At 35.4% G+C, this 17,697-nt stretch overlaps 1 protein-coding gene across 2 annotated transcripts in view; it reads left to right on the top strand.

The window, feature by feature from the left end:
* The first annotated feature begins 1,850 nt into the window (after nt 1-1,850).
* The window catches only part of ND-B14 (NADH dehydrogenase (ubiquinone) B14 subunit), an 82,934-nt gene continuing 67,087 nt past the window's right edge, over nt 1,851-17,697 (top strand). For both annotated transcript variants that reach the window (XM_090377041.1, XM_090377040.1), the window contains exon 1: nt 1,851-1,977. In XM_090377041.1, the coding sequence (XP_090233167.1) occupies nt 1,851-1,977 (127 nt within the window). The remainder of the gene's footprint in view (nt 1,978-17,697) is intronic.

Raw genomic sequence — 17,697 nt, 5'->3', positions numbered from 1 at the left:
GAAATTCTGATCATGTAGGCATTCATGTTTATGTAATTTAATAGAGGGATGAATGTCCAAGGTATGATGAGGAAGTCTAATTACCAAAAATTTTGTTTTTTCAAAGCTGAGTGCTAATTTATTATCATGCAACCAAGTTTGTAAATGTATTACATCCTGCTGTAAATCTTTAGCCATTTTTGTCAGATTATTTCCAATTGTATATGAGATTATATCATCTGCATAAATTTTTATAAAGGAGTTCTTTATTACTTCGAGTATGTCATTTATATAGATGTTGAACATGATTGCCCTGAGGTACTCCTCTCTTTACATTATATGATTTTCCCTTTGTATTTTGTACTTCAACTGTTATTTTTCTTTTGGTTAAATAGCATGCTAAGAGTTGATTGATTCTTATCCTTATACCATATTTTAGTAATTTTTGTTGCAATATCGGAATATCAATTAAATCATATGCTTTTGCCCAATCTATAAATAAAATCATTACGAAGTTATTGTTGTTTTAATGTAAGTTAAAAGAGTCTACTAAATTCTCTAATAATGTCTGTGTGCTCTTGCCCTTCTGATATGAGAATAGAGAGTTGTTGAACAGTCCATATTGATGTAAATATTTGCTTATATGGAAAAAAATATAATTTTCTATTATCTTATTTATAACCGACTGTATCGTTATTGGTCTATAATTGCAAAAGTCATCTGGTGATCCTTTTTATATATAGGAATTACCTTAAATGAAAGTAAATTTGTAGGATAGCTTCCTGACTCTACATCCGTGATATAAGCTCCACCAAGAGAACTGCTCTTTATTTCTCTTTACTTCGGTTACTGTAGTACAGTCCAGTCCGTAAGATTTCTTGTTCTTTAACTGTTCTATAATCTTAAGAATCTCAGTATATTGTGGAGTTAAGACTACACAAGAGTTCAATATCTGAGGAAGACTATCTTGTTGGTTAAAGGAATTTTGGCAATAATGAATATAATACCTATTGAGATCTAATACAGCTATGGCAAACCTATTTGCAGCCTCATTTTGTTTGTTTGTACCAGTAATCTATTCTAATAGTATTTTTATTTGATTTACCCTTGATAATTTCTTCCTTGTACTTAACACATCATTTATAATGTTCCATTTATCCTTTTAAGTTATCTGCTTTTCCATAAAAAGTTGATTGTAATAAGAGTTTTTTTGTTTAACAATCATACCTGTGAATTTATTTCTGAGTGTTTTATAATTGTGATAATGTTCTATCTTTGATGGACAATTTTTATACTGCCTGAAGTATTTATCCCTTTGTACCATTAATTCTTCTATTTCGTTAGTCATCCAAGATTAATAGATTTTACTGATTAATTGACAATATTATATAATATACTATATTATACTAAGCTAACGCTATCTAGTTCGGGATATAACGTTGTATTGTATAACAATGGCGGAAAGTTAAGAACGGTAAATCTACGGACACTTAATTATTAAATTAACTTCCAAAATCTCACTGTCTCAATTCAGAGTAAACCAAGGATCTTGACTAGGTCTATAAGCTACTTATAGAAAATAATTTAATATATTAAATTGTGTTTGGGGTTCACATAAAAATAAAAAAATAAAGCAGCTAAATATGGCCAAAAAACTCTCCGTTCCTATTTACATACCTAATCAATCATATCACTAGAACAAAGATAAACAGAGCCGAAAATGCATGTTTGTGTACGTTTGTATTATTGTGTTTTACAATTTAAAAATTTACAATTTAGAAATCTGGTGATTGCTTTTTTTTCCTTGTACTGTACAGGTGCAATTTTAGACTGAGGAGTTGGCAACTCTAGTTTTCGTACCTTCACCCAATATGGCGGGAAGTGTTGCGAGGAGTACCGTGATGCATGTGAAGCCAATACTCTCTGTAGACCAAACTGAAGCCAAAAGGCGAGTTCTAAATTTGTATAAGGCTTGGTATAGACAAATACCAATAATATGTGAGTATTTCCTTTAGGCTTAACTTTAATAAAACTAAAGTGTAGCATCGAAAATATCTAGGCAACTAGGTAATCCTCCAGTATAGCGTCATGGTCACGGTTACCTCGTATGTCACTGTTAGTTCCAACTTTTCGTCAATCGTATGCTGAATGCACAGTTCCGACTTGTCGCCGAACATGTAATGAGAGTATGCGCGGCGCTCGCTGAATTAAAATTAATGAAAAATAAGATATTTCAGTAATTTTTTATATACTTTTAATGGTAATCCTGCACTTCAGTGTCGTGAGTCACAATCAGCCCGCAAGCTACAACCTGTCGTGAATCGTATTTTGAAGGGTAGTTCCGACTTGCTGAGCATGCGCGACACTCACTTTTTCTGCTGGTTGTCGCCGTATCTGCCTGTTTGTGCTGGAAATTGTCACAGAGCATGCGCGACACTTCGTATCTGCCACTTATTCTGACGGAACAGTTCCGACTTGACTGAGCGCAACACTCACTGTATTTGCCTTTCTGTATACTGTACTGTATTATGTACTTAATAATTTTTTTATTTTTGCGTTTACTACGTAGTCGAGTGGTCAGGAGCGGGAGTGCAGTAGCACACGCTCTTCAAGCCCCTGACTGCTGAATGCGGTCTATCTGCCAACCCGCACTGGACCAGCGTGGCAGATTATGGTCCACTTCCCTCAGCATGAATTGTTGAGGAGGCTTCCATCCTGCAGTGGGTTGATAATGGTTGCACTTTACTTTTTTTTTTTTTTTAACGTACTTAATAATTTTTTTTATTTTTTCGTTTTCAGAAAGAATAAAAACAGTTTCCTGACTACATAAGAATTTGAAAATAGAAGTAGATAGTTATAAAAACAATAATGGAAAAACCTATATACATTGTACTTTTTTTTTTTTCGTTTTCACAAAGAATAAAAATTAATTTCCTGACTATATAAGAGCCGTGGGCCGCCCTGTTGAAACAACTGTCGTTTCCTAACTTAGCTGTATGAACCGGTACGTGGCGACAGTGATGCTAACGGCTGGGCGAGATGCAAAGAGCACTGCCGCTGGATTGAGGAAGGCGGCGCGTGAGCGTTGCCGCTGCTCCCGGTCAGTGGATGGCAGTGGCGTGAGAGCTGCCTTCTTCTGGACAGTGGACGACGACGGAGTGAGCCGTGCCGTCGCTTGCCGCTACACGATGAAGGCGGAGTGAGAACTGCCTTCGTCTCGACAGTGGACGACGGCGGAGGGAGAACTGCCGTCGCTTGCAGCTACACGATGGAGGCGGCGTACGTGCATCGTCCAAGTCAGAGAGTAGTAACATACAGAGTGGACACTCCCATAGACGACAATGGCAATTCCGGCCACATGTTAAAATCGCGTAGACAGTGGAGGCCCCACTTTCAGAACATAGAAACAGGCCGGCCGGGCTAGCCGAGTGGGTAAAGTGCCTGCCTGGCAACCCAAAGGTCGCGGGTTCGAATCTCGCCTAGGGCAGTGGTGGGATTCAGCCGGTTCGCACCGGTTCGGCAGAACCGATACCTAATTTTTTGTTGAGTTCGGCGAACCGGTTGTTAAAATTCCACTTGTGATCGGGTTCTCTCTAAGGTGGGCGCCTGGTATTCTATGCCATTTATTAATTCAGCAAGAAATTTTCGTTTAGTATCGATAAAATGAAGAAAATGTATGTTCTGACTGATGTTTATCAAAGGTATAAGCATAGTGCTTTGTTTATAAATGATATGACCACACGTGGACAGAACCAGTAAAAATATTCAAATATATTGGCACATATCCGCTCCTGCTCTATAATATATTAAAATAAAACATTTTTAAATTTTTTTGCAGTAGCCCTTAAAAGGATGAAAAGGCAACAGAGTTTGACAGATTTTTTTCAATAAGAAACCAAAATCAGAATTTGTTGTATTAGAATTGGCCTTGGATTCAGTTACATCACCAACAATTTTCGTTGAACTAGTTGAATTGGAAAAACAAGATGCAGAGACAATATGTTCTTCAGTTATGGAAAGTTTAAATAATGTTGGGTTTACTAAGAACTACCTAGAAAAAAATTTAATAGGATTTTGCTCCGATGGTGCCAGCGTTATGCTTGGGAGAAAATCTGGAGTGAGCACTAGGATTGCAAAAGAGTTTCCAAACATAATAATATGGCACTGTTTAAATCATCGCCTCCATCTTGTTTTAGATGATTCGATAAAGGAAACAAAGCAAGTAAATCATTTTAAAATATTTATTGATAAGATATATACTATTTTTCATCAATCCAGTAAGAACCAAATTGAACTTTCCAAAATATCCGAACAACTTGGAATTGAAATTATAAAGATTGGTAGAGTTTTGGGACCAAGATGGGCTGCCTGTGGTTTAAGGTCAACCCTAGCTGTGTGGCGCGCTTATCCAGCGCTACATCACTATTTTTTATTCAAATAAAAAGTACTTAGGTATGGCTGCCCGTCTTGAAAATATATATTTTATAACTGATTTGACATTGATGATTGATATTTTAAACGAAATTTCTCTTCTTTCAAATGCACTGCAAGCAAGAAATATAGACATAATAAAATATAGACAAGCAAAAAATAGACATAATAAAGGCTGAAAAACTCGTGATAAGATCTATTAAAGCATTTCAAATGCTTGGAAAGGAAAAGGGTCCATACGAAAAAAAAGTTGATGAATTAATTACTTCAGAAACCTTCAAAAATAGAAAATTTGTAGAAAATCATCATCGATTTGTCGGGCTTCCTCCAGGAAGACTTTTGAGAAAACATCGTAACGAATTTGAAAAAAAAAAAGACTAATGGATTGTGAACATTTAAAAGCAAGTTGTAGCCAATTTCAAGATAGAAATAAATTACAGTTTCTCAATTTTTTGGAGCCAGATTACTGGAATATTGAAGAAGTACTAATTCCGTGGAAAGCAGCTGAAGAACAATTGCTCGTATTTAATGACATTTTTAATTACCAAATTGATATTAATGATTATCGAGATTTCTTGGAAAACGTTTTAAAAAATTCCCAGAATTATGCAATTCCTGAAAGTGTTCAAAGAGCTAAAAATATTGTCAGAACAACTGCAATAAGTTCAGCAGAAGAGGAAAGGGGTTTTTCAAAGATGAACATAATATGTTCAGAGAAGAGAAGTCGCCTAACTGTTTCTAATATATCAAACACAATGACTATTAGTCTAATCGGCCTATCTCTAAAGGAATGGGATCCTACTCCTACAGTGGTTAAGGATAAATCACTCAGCCGATGATGCTCAGATAAAAGCGAAGAAAATTGCAAGCGAGGACGCCAATCAAGAAGCAATATGGAAATATCTTAAATAACAGTTTTAGTTTTTTGTCAGGTATTATTTAATATTTTTTCATTAATATTTTAAAACTCTTTCTTATAACATAATCTAGTTTTGTGGACCTCTTTTATTGTTCTTATTTAAGTATTAACTGCATGAAATAATAAACTACCTTTCGGTATATAGTTTTTTTATACTTAGAACGGTCATTAGGGCAGCAAACCGGTTGTTAAATTATTTGAATCCCACCACTGGCCTAGGGCTTGGATCAGAGTAGTGCAAAAACCTTGGGAGTTGCATTATGGCCACAGAAGCCGATGCGCCAACAACTAACAAAAAAAAAAAAAAAAAAACAGGCCGGAACATTGTGAAGAAGTTAGCAATGTTCCTGGAGTATTTTCTAAAGTTTTGTTATTGCGGTGAACAATATATCAATTCGCAGGTTATTAGTATATAGTTTTCATAATTTATTGTTACTCCAATCCAAAAATAAGAACGGCGGATGATTAGCAAACCATAAGTTAAGTATAGGGCTCGGTTATAGTGGTCGTGTGGTAACGTGAAATGCCGCACTTTTCTCTTTCCGCAGTTCGAATCCCACGTTTTCCTCCCTTGGTATTTTCTTCTCCCCTTTCCTCCCCACTTATACTTTCAATTCATTTCTCTGGTTTAATATGGAAATTTGCTTGTTTTCACCTAAATAAAATTATTTAATTGTTAATAAAGTTTAATATTTTTATAAGTCATGGCCAAACATCCATAATGTAGCTTAGGAGGAGGAGGTTAAGATGCCATTGCAATAGACATTAATAAATGCAGATTTTTTTATTTACACACTGGGTGTAAATAATCAGATAGCTAATTATAGCAGGTTTCAGTACAATGAGACCAGTACACCTGTCTCACTCTATTGAAACCTTTTTATTTTCACTCACCTCAATCCAGTATTGTTTACATGAAATTCTGTATTTATTAATGTTTATTGCAAATGTCACACATCACTGTCATCTTAATAACCATGTAGGCTTCATTTTAGGCAATGTTTGGCCATTATATTTTTAAATATTACTTTTTTGACCTTAACTCCATAAATTTACAGCTGTCATTTTTACTGATCTCAACTGTTGTTTTAGGTTTCCATGTAATGATTGAATTGAACTGCTTTTAACTTCGGTTCTAATTTTTATTTATTTCTTTTCCTTTATGTATTTATTTATTGTTTTATGTCTGGCATCCTGTGAACAGTGCATCATTTCCCTGCTAACCTGAGCCACTAATAATTTTTTTTTTTTTTTTTTTATACACTTCACAGAAATACAAAGAATCTGGAATGAATGAGAAATTTGGAAGACAATTCTCTGTGACTAAATTTTTACTGTATTTTTGCTGAGTTAGTTATTTTCTTTAACAAAAGGAATTTAGCATTCTTTCATTTAGATCATTATTTGAGTTAGCATTACAATAACAAAAAAAAAAATAACACTACACAATTGAAATTCTTTATTTATGAATTTTCTCATTTCATATGAAAGATATTTGAATTATGTTTAGTCCAATGCAAATTGAATTAATAATATCTTCACATGAAATGTCCTGTAATATATATAAAAAGAGCATGCTGATTTAATTCATAAATTAAAAGCAAGACTAAAGACTTATATGCCCAGCATAAGAAACAAAATTAATTTAATTAATAATAAAAATAATAACCCCACAGAGACCCAACAGAATTCAAACAGGCCTATCAGTTGTATCCCAACAATATACAAGATTATGACCAGCTGCATAACCAAGAAGATATCACACTACTTGAAGAGCCAGAACATAATAGCCGAACGTAGTGTATAGTGTTAATTGTATGGTGCCAAAGACCCTAGCAGCACTAGGTCTGCCAGAGAACATATACAAGGAATTCCAGAAAGTTGCAATCCCAAATACCTGTAGGATAGTCAGAGTTCCTGGATATACAGTAACACGACACATTACAGCCACCCTGTGCACTTGGTAGTAATACCCGTCGCAGGGTGGATCCACCCAATCAGTAATAATGTAAGAACAACAAAACTACTAATAATAAAGCACTGTGTCCCAGTCCATAATCCAATCATTGATTTTATAATCTGTAGAGGTGACATCACATATTTTGTGAAGTATTGCACTGAGTGGGATAAAAGGTTTAGAAATCACTTGTAGATGATGACATTATGGGAACGTTGCATTATACAGCCTCAGCCTCAAGAGCAATGTGACTCTATATAACAGCCTAGCAGCAATAAGTAAACAGAGAACAGATATGTACAAATACACTGAGTTAGATAAATGGTTCAGACTTCACTTGATTGATAATGACACTGTGGTAATGTTGCATTATATGGCTCCTGAGCCACAAGAGCAATAGGGCTCCCATAGAACACATACATACATATACACTGAGTTGAATAAAATGTTCAGATTTCACTTGATTGTTAATGACAATGTGGAAACATTGCATTATATAGCTCCTCAGACTCCAGAGAGTAATGTGACCCAACCTAACAGCAATAGGGCTCCTAGAGAATACACACAAACATATACACTGAGTTGGATAAAAAGTTGACTTCACTTGATTGTTAATGACACTGGGAACATTGCGTTATATAGCTTCTCAGACACAAGAGCAATGTGACCCTACACAAGAGCCTAGCAGCAATATGTTCACAGAGAACACACATACATATACACAGAGTTGGATAAATGGTTCAGGCTTCACTTGGTGGATGATGACACTTTTGGAACATTGTATTATACAGCTCGTTAGCCACAACAGCAATGTGACCCTAGATAACAGCAATAGGACTCCCAGAGAAAACTTACATACACATGCTGACTTTCCACGACCAAAGCCATTTTGATATGTAAGGCTTGAAAAAATTGAAAAGTTGTTTATGCACTACTGCGTCAAATAGTTTAGAAAGGCTTTTTTTGCTGGGAAATAGTCTGAAATCTTATACAGACCACTTGTCACCTTTTTTGAATACCAGAAGTATGTTAACCTGATTGGATTGAAATGCTTTGGGTAAATGCCCAATCTCAGATATAAGTTGCAAATATGAAGCATGATAGGATTAAGAGTAGTGACAGACTTTTTCCAAAATACGGTTGGTGAGTCACCTGGGTCTTTTGTATTGTCATTTTTCGTATTCTTCAATGCTGAATTTTGGTCATCCTCATTGATCAACAGATCTAAACCAGGAAATGAAACCAAAGGCTCCATATCAATAGTCTCAATCCTTAACAAATGTTTGGCAAATACTTCAGCAGTGTGGAATTCATCAGACAATAGAATTCAAACTGAATAATGGACCTATATGTTATTTATCATTAAGGTATATGTAGTTCAGAATGGACAGTTAATCCAGTATTGATCAATTAATATTGCTCTGATACAAGTGATCTCTAAAAAAGAGAGATCATACACTTCTCATTGTATTCAATAATTCCTTTGATGGCCATTTTAATCCATACTCTCTCTCTCTCTCGCATTAACATTAATACAATAGTTTGTCCATATCATTTTTTGGGCCTAATAGTAAATCTTTGTTTCACAATTATTGATCTTTAAAATATTTCTAGCTAGGTAACCTGAGACATATGCCAATACATTTTAATCATAAATATCCGTATCCTCACAGTACCTGGGCGATTATAACTCTTTCACTTTGTCAGTGAGACTCTGGCTGACTTGACTTGATTTCAGAAACAGTAAAGATGTTATGACATATTTCATGAAGTTTTTTTATGGAATAATTTAATTATTTCATAAACTATTACTTCGATTAATATCAATACACTATTCATATAAATTAATGTAATAAGTTATGAATTAGTTATTAATTATCTATTCAGTATTTTTTTTTTTTAAACATATCCAGGTTCTATCAATTCTGAAAAATTATCTTAAATGTTCTTTCGGAAATCGGTACAATCGAACTCCAGATTTACCGCACATGAAACACTTATTTCTGTGCATGATGTCAGCAGATAATTATAATAGTAAAAAAAAAAAAAAAAAAAACAAAAAGCTATGTAAAACAAAATTGCTACGTTCAATGAACACTACAACTCAAAAGAAAGTAGCAACCACATTATTAATTAGCTATTCAGTTTTTTTTTACATTTCATTAAACATTTCCTGGTTCTATGAATTCCGATAAATTACCTTAAACGTTCTTTCGGAAATAAGTACAATCGCAGCCACATTTATTGCACACGAAACACTTATTTCTGTGTATGACAGCAGATAATTATAATAACAGAAAAATAAATATACAAATAATTATAACAATAGTAAAAAAAGACTACTTAAAACAAAATTTCTACGTTCAACGAACACTAGAAATCGAGACACAAAAGCAACCACGTGTTAGCAACTTTATTAGCGTTGGGCATACGCGTTATTACTCAGTGAGTTTTGATGGCCACAGATCAGTGCATTAGTTTCATGTTCTGAAAGTGAGGGCGCCGGGAGGAATTGAGCAAGGGTGCACTCTGTATCTTACTTCTCTGTGTCCAAGTGATATCTGTATCTGATTTTTAACCCTAGGGGCTTGACACTCCCAGGGTCCTGAACTGGATATCATCATTCTTCTCTGTTTGTGATTCCCTTCTACTTCTGACTCTCTCTCTCTCAGGGTAATTCAGAATTTTTTTTTGGTTGGTGCAGCATAAGCCTCAGGCTTCCTTGCACCATATAGCTAATAATAATAATAAAATTTGATTATAAAAAGTAAAAGTAGATAGTTATAAAAACAGGTAATTATTAATTTTTAATTATTTTTTTCAAGTAATATATTTTGTCTTGCCTGAAAATAATGAGTATATTTTGTGATTATTTGTATATGTTTGTAATAATTTGTGAATTATTAAACTTATGAAAAGGTAAATTAAAACAAGGTGAGAAAAAAAAAGGACTCGTGGTCCTTTATGCGCATACGCAAAGACAAATAAACCCTATTTAAGTTCCATTTCTCACCCCTATTCGGTAATTTTCATTCCTGTGGTCACAACATACGGTCGAAAAGCATTGTCAGCTTCAGGGAAGAAAATTGTTTTGCAGTATTTTTCGCTAAATTAATTTTGTATTTAATTTTTAATTGCGTTAAATTGATTTTTATTTGTGTTAATTTGATCTTTATTTAATGTTAATTATTTCTTACTGTAATGCCAGATTTTCGATTTTTTAATTGTTTTTGTTTTAATTTCTGGAGAGTATCATTCAGAAGTGTTTTACTATCATATTGAGGTAAACTTCTCTTATTCTTTTACAAATATTGATATGAATGTAGAACATATTGAGCATTATAGCTCTGGTTCATACTATCAAATGTTTATTATTATTATTAGCCATGTGGTGTGGCCCAGGGTGCCAAGCGTTCCGTGGCTAAGCGATTTCAGTGCGTTCATTAAAGTGATCCTTCTAAAGAGCTTTTGCCAGACATAGATTCTTTTTCATTCTAAATACCATTTTCCTCATTTTCTATTAGAGTAGCTCTTTCACATTACAGGTAGTAGGCAAAGGCCCAGAAAGGAAAATCACCTTTCTGTTTCTTTTTCTTCTCTCACTAACACAACTAACAGCCACTTGGTCCATCCAGTAGGCATCTGCCTACAAGAGACAAACCTAACATCTCAAGTATCCGTATCAGTTAAATATCACACTCTATTTCGGCAAGACAGTGCTCATGGAGGAGTAGTCATACTCATAGATCCCAGAGTTCCTTGTAGGAAAATTCCTTTCCAAACCTCCTTAGAAGCTGTTGTGGCTCATATAATGATTGGCATTGCTATGACACTTGTTTCCATGGGGCCTCCATAGCCAGGTGGGCAGGAGCAGCAGTGCGTAGCACACGCTTCTTGATTAGACCGGGGTTCGAGCCCGTGATCACCAAATACGGAGGATGTGGAAAGGTCAGGGAATGACCACTGCATATCCCCGGAACAATATGGCCTTAGTTGCTAATGCTCCTAAAAATCAAATAAACAAACAAACAACTTGTTTCCCTATATCTTCCACCCAATCAGCTATGTACGATTCATGAACTGGAAAATCTTGCTTTGCAACTACTGTCACCAGTATGCTTATTAAGAGATTTTCTCCCATCTCAGGGGATCTCCCATCTCAGGTGGACATGGAGAACTCATTGAAATGCTACTAGATAAACAGAATTTAACAGTACTGAACACAGGTTTATCCACTTGCATTCATTTTCCTTCTGGTGCAACCTCTGCAATTGACCTCTTGATTTGCTCTCTGATCTTCTTCCCAAGAGGATTGTCAAGTGTTGTCTACTTAACAATCCTCTTGGGAAGATTGGACAGCACTTGACAATCCTCTCAACAGTGATAACTATCCAGTCATATTCAAAATTCAAACCACCATCTCCAAAACAACCGATACACATATGAAATGGAAATTTTTTAAAGCAGACTGGACAAAATATAGAAATCATGTATCTTTTGATGAGCACATCATTGAGTCTTCTCCTATCAATGCCGTTACTGAGCATATCACAATGCAGATGCTATCAGCTGCAAAACTCACCATCCTGCAGTCTCAATTAAGAAATTGTAGACGTACCAATCACTGTAGGAATGATGATTGTAACAAGGTGAAAAGAGAAAAGAATGCAGCATGGAATTTATTCCACAAATATCCCACCACTGCCAACCTTATTAATTATAACAGTATTATAGCGAAAGCACGATATATCAGACAAAAGGCTAAAAAGGACTCTTGGATAAAATTTGCTTCATCAATCAATAAAGACACTGAAGCCAGAATAGTAAATATCGCATTATCTGCACCTATTTTTAATTGGAATGGGGAGGAGATTTCTAACCCTGAAGAGATTGCAAATGCCTCAGGAACTGTCTTCTCTGAATTATCTGCCTCCACTGCATATCACCCATCATTTCAAAAAATTAAAGTCAATGCTGAGAAATTCAAACTAAGCTTCAAATCTACCTGCCATTTACCCTATAACCAACTAGTCATACTATATGAATTGAAAGAAAATCCATAAATAGCTCCAGAAACAGTGCCCCTGGCCCTGATGGAATTTACTATACAATGCTTAAAAATCTCAATCAGAAATCGTTATCCTCACTGCTAAAATTTTACAATCAGATCTTTTATGAACACACATTCCCCAGTTCCTGGCAACATTCATATGTAATAGCTATCCCAAAACCAGGAAAAGATCATTCGACACCTAACTATAGATCAATCTCTCTAATCAGCTGCTTGAGTAAAACTTGAGAAAAAATGGTGTACCATCGATTAACATGGTTCCTTGAGTCCAGAAACATAATCACCAATAATCAGTTTGGCTTTCGGAAGAATAGGTCATCCTTAGATCTCATGGTAAAGGATGAATCAAACATAAGAAACACATTTATCAGAAATCAACATCTTGTCATGGTGTGTCTTGATATAGAAAAAGCTTTTGATACAACATGGCGCTATGGAATTCTAAGGGATCTCCATTCTATTGATATGAGAGGCCATTTAGCATATTTTATTGAAAACTTCCTTCGCCACAGGTCTTTCCAAGTCCGATACCGGCATGCTCTGTCTCGTACATTCAAGAAGTAGTCCCACAAGGCTCTGTCCTCAGTGCTATTCTATTTGCTATACGAATTAACAATATTACAAACAGCATTCCAAACACTGTTGACTCATATCTCTACACTGATGATCTTACAGTATCCTGTCATTCCCAGAATATAAATTACATTGAGAGGCAACTACAAATATCATTAAATAATATTCAACTATGGATGACACGAAATGGATACAGACTATCAAACCACAAATCTACAGCCATCCACTTCTGCAAAAAAAAAGAAATCCATCCAGATCCTGAGCTACATTTGGACAATCGTCGTCTTCCAATCATGAACAGCATTCGTCTCCTGGAGATAATTTTTGATAAGAAGCTGAAATTCCAAGAGCATGTCAAACACCTACGAACCACCTGTCTTAAGAAAATGAACCTACTCCAGGTTGTCTCTAGTACATCCTGGGGTGCAGACTGTTATACACTGCTCCATTTATATAGGTCTCTAATTAGATCCCAGCTAGACTATGGCGCACCTGTTTACGACTCATTTAGGAAGAGCACCTTAGCCCATCTTGCATCCATCGAACACTCTGTTCTTAGGATTGCCCTAGGTGCATACAGAATATCACCAGTTCAAATTCTGTATGTTTGAGGCTCACGAATCTCCACTCAGTATCAGAAGAAAGATGCTATTATTGAATTACTCAGCTAAAATTAAAACCTTCCCCATTCATCCTATTTGGCCACTACTGTATGATCTGCAGTGGACAACACTCTATAGAAACAAACAGAGAACAATCCAACCAACTGGTATCAGATTACAGAACCTATCAGAATATATACTGGAATTTTAATTTTCACAATATCATCAGAGATTTAAAAGATCCAGAACCCCCATGGATTACCTTAACTCCTGCTTTTGATGATTTCTTTGAGAAATGGGGAAAAGATGCTATAGCAGATATTAACATCAGACATGCATCTTATTCATGCAGAGAATTACTCCCAGTTTTCTAAGATCTATACTGACTGTTCAAAGTCTGGAAATGAAGTGGGTGCAATTGCTGTCTTCCCTAATACAACTGTTTCTATTTCACTTCTAGCTGAATGAAGTAGCTATACTGCTGAGCTCTATGCATTTAAGCTTGCCCTGGAAAATATTTCATTCCTGTCAATAAATAAAAGTATAGTATACACAGATTCTAAAAGTGCTCTGTAAGCTCTCAAGAATACTTCAACTTACAGTCCTTTGGTAAAGCTAATATGACATAAGCTGGTACATCTCCATGAGCAACATCAAACTGTTATCTTCTCCTGGATCCCAGGTCACAGTGGTATTCCTGGAAATGAGTGCCCTGATGACGCTGCAAAGCATCCTTCCAACAACATAGCCATATCAAATGATCTGGTCCCATATCCCGGTTATAAACACAACATACAAAAAATATGTATAGAACAATGGGCACTTCTGTGGAAATAGCAAACCCACAATAAGCTATTTCATCCGAAACCTGAACCACAATTATGGACATCTAGCCTCCGCAAAAATAGAAAAGAAGTGCTCTTAGCCAGAACTCAAATCGGCCATACTCACCTCACTCATCTGTTTTTGCTCACAGGAAATGATCCTCCTCAGTGCATGCACTGTTTGCAACCATTATCAGTAAAGCACATACTGATTGAATGTAGCTTGTTCAGCACTGCCTGACAGTCTACTTTCAGCTCCATATCAAACCCTATGTCACTCAGCAGCATCATAGGCAATGACACAGAACTCTCTGAATTTTTCACCTACTTGAAACAAATTAAAATGTATGATTGATTCTAATTGCTGCTAGAGCAGTTATCACATGTACCCTCACTTACTTTGATAGGCGCAAATGGCCTATGTAGCCCTTGCACCAGAAACTCCTATGACAACAACAACCATGTGGTGCAAGGAAGCCTGAGGCTTATGCTGCACCAGCTAAAAAAAAAAATTCTGAATTACCCTGAGAGAGAGAGAGAGAAGAAAACAAGAGTCAGAAGTAGAAAGGAATCGCCAAGAAAGAGAAGTATGATGATATCCAGCTCAGGGCCCTGGGTGTGCCAAGCCCATACTCACCAGATGTGAGCCCCCTGGGGTTAAATATATATATATATATATATATATAGATAGATAGATAGAAAGTTAAAAATCATTGGATCTATAGCATTAAGTATTATATGTATTTTTATTTAATTCACTTTTTCACAAATGTAATAATTCACAAATTATTACAAATATATATAAATAATCAGAAAATATACTCATATTATTTTCAGGCAATATAAAATATATTACCTGAAAATAATAATTAAAAATTAATAATAATTACTTATTTCCATTATCATTTTCATAACTATCTACTTTTATTTTTATAATCAAATTCTTATGTAGTCAGAAAATTGTTTTTTTTTTCTGAAAACAAAAAAAAAATTACTGCACGTGTGTAGTACATTGCCTGTATATAGTCAGTGTCATGCTCAGTCAAGTCGGAACTGCCCATCAGAATACGATGTGCGCCAGGTTGGAGCTGGCAGTGACTTGCAGGCTGACCATGACTCACGACACTAAAGTGCAGGATTATCCTTTTAATCTGTTTTCAAAAAGAATTTGGTAATTTTTTACATTTTCAGTAATTGTTGTATACTTTTAACTCATCATGGCCAGATCCCAAGTTACTATCAGCTCCAACTTGACCAAGCATGCGTGACACTCACAATATATGTGCTGGGGATTGTCATGTGTGACGCTCACTATATCTGCCGGTCTATATGCTGGCAACGTACTACATACTCACAGTAATATATATATTTTTTCTCTTATCTGTATTCTGGGAAAATAGCAATTTCAACGCGTTTTCAGAAAGAATAAAAAACAATTTCTGGTAAACTCCAGATTAGGGTCAGGGCTGGATTTAAACTTGTGGGACTAAGCTATAACACGTATGAGGCCTCTCTCTCTTACACGTGTGGCAATATTAAAAAAAGGTTTGAGTTGAGTTGTTATTTTTGACTTCATCCTCAGAATAAACTGCATTTGATATGCAATTTGGAGGTTTTTGTCTGGATATAATGTAGGGTCTTAAAATTTTTTATGGGGTGCCCATTAATAGGATTTAACTCAAATGAAAATTTAAAAAGTTTGTCGTTTAAGTGTTAAAAATAGCGGATTTTAAGCATTCGGCTAGTGGGAAGTATTATTAAGAGTTGGCAACACTGCTCATGACACTAAAGTGCAGGATTACCTTAAATTTATCCTCAAGTAACAAAATTAGTGTTTTTTTTTTTTTAATTGGCAGTTTGGCTGATTTGTTATGTATGATTTGTTGCTTTTTACTCGAATCATGCATACTTATACTAAACTGGAAAGACAATCCTCTATTCTTTAACCTTATAGAAGTTAGTTTTTCACGACATGGCTGATTTTGGGAACGAAGTATATATCTCAGAAAGGAGTGCTCAACATAATCCATTAGCTAGAAAGCTTAACAGGATACTTGAGACCAAATTTGAAAATGATAAAGTAAGTTAATTTAGGAAGAATAGCAGTTCATGATGATAACTGTAATTCTCATTAATCTTGATTTGTTGTTTATGGTAATGTAATTTTCCCGATAGTGATTAAGGTAATATTGCGTTAGTGGTCAGGAACTATGTAACAGATGCTCGGTGATACAAATTAATAAAACCTCGTCCCTCTGTGTGTACTATTATTGAAGTAGCTGGTCACATTAGTGCATTCAAGAAAATTTTCAAAATTGATGAAGTGCAATCGCTGTCTCTATACACTGTTGCCTCTGATATATGTTGTTTCGGAAAACCACAATTTGTTTATGGTATGGTGCTGTCGTTATAATTTCTAGCACAATAGTATACGCGTAGTTGACCATGGTTTACATAACAGTTAAATAGTTGTGGTCTTAATTTAAGTTGTAAACCCCTGTGGTACAATCTGGGTTTCCCGTAATATAAACAAAATTTCGCATCTGTAGTGTATGGGACTGTTAGGGATTAAGCTAGTCATTGAAGATAGCAAATAATAAAAAAAAAACCAAAACAAAAACCCGAAATTATGAGAAAGTTGCAGGTTAGACACTGAGACAATGATGGTGAGTATTAAAACAAATGCAATTGAGATATAGTTAGTAAATGAAAAAGCAGCAAGCAATTTAGATACACACACATGTATATAACAAGTACATCCATTGTTCTTTTGGCATCCTTCAACAGTTTAAAAAAAAAAAAAAAAAAAAAAAGGAGCTAGATATCATCATTCTTCTCTTTCTTGGCGATTCCTCCTTTCTACTTTTGTTTCTCTCTCTCTCTCTCTCTCTCTCTCTCTCTCAGGGTAACTTGGGAATTTATTTTTGCTGGTGCAGCATAAGCCCCAGGCTTCCTTGCACCATATGGCTAATAATAAAAAAAAAGAATTTTTTAAGATGGAGCCCCTTGTGATGTGAGGCCCTAAGCTGTAGCTTATTTAGCTTATATTGTAAATCCGGCCCCTGATTAGGGTACCCTGTCCAACATAGTAGCTAGCAAAACAGTGATTGACAAGGTGAGACTCTGCCCCACTTCCTGCTCACTGTCTTCCTAGGTTGATATGCCTAGGGTGTTTATCCCCTCCCGCTATTTTAAATAGCAGCAAGGGGGGGAATAAAAACCCTAACTATGCTAAGCACCCCCGCTCCTTGACGACACAAAACAGTCATAAAGAAAAGCATCCACAATAGTCAGCCAATCACAGAACTGAGTGGGAGGAGTGTTCACCTGTCGATCACTGC

Source organism: Mastigoproctus giganteus, chromosome 7, assembly GCF_048544385.1.
Source record: "Mastigoproctus giganteus isolate SK-2022 chromosome 7, ASM4854438v1, whole genome shotgun sequence".
Taxonomy (NCBI): Eukaryota; Metazoa; Arthropoda; class Arachnida; order Uropygi; family Thelyphonidae; genus Mastigoproctus; species Mastigoproctus giganteus.
The sequence above is the reverse complement of the archived record's forward strand: the minus strand, read 5'-3'. Positions and strand labels throughout refer to the sequence as shown.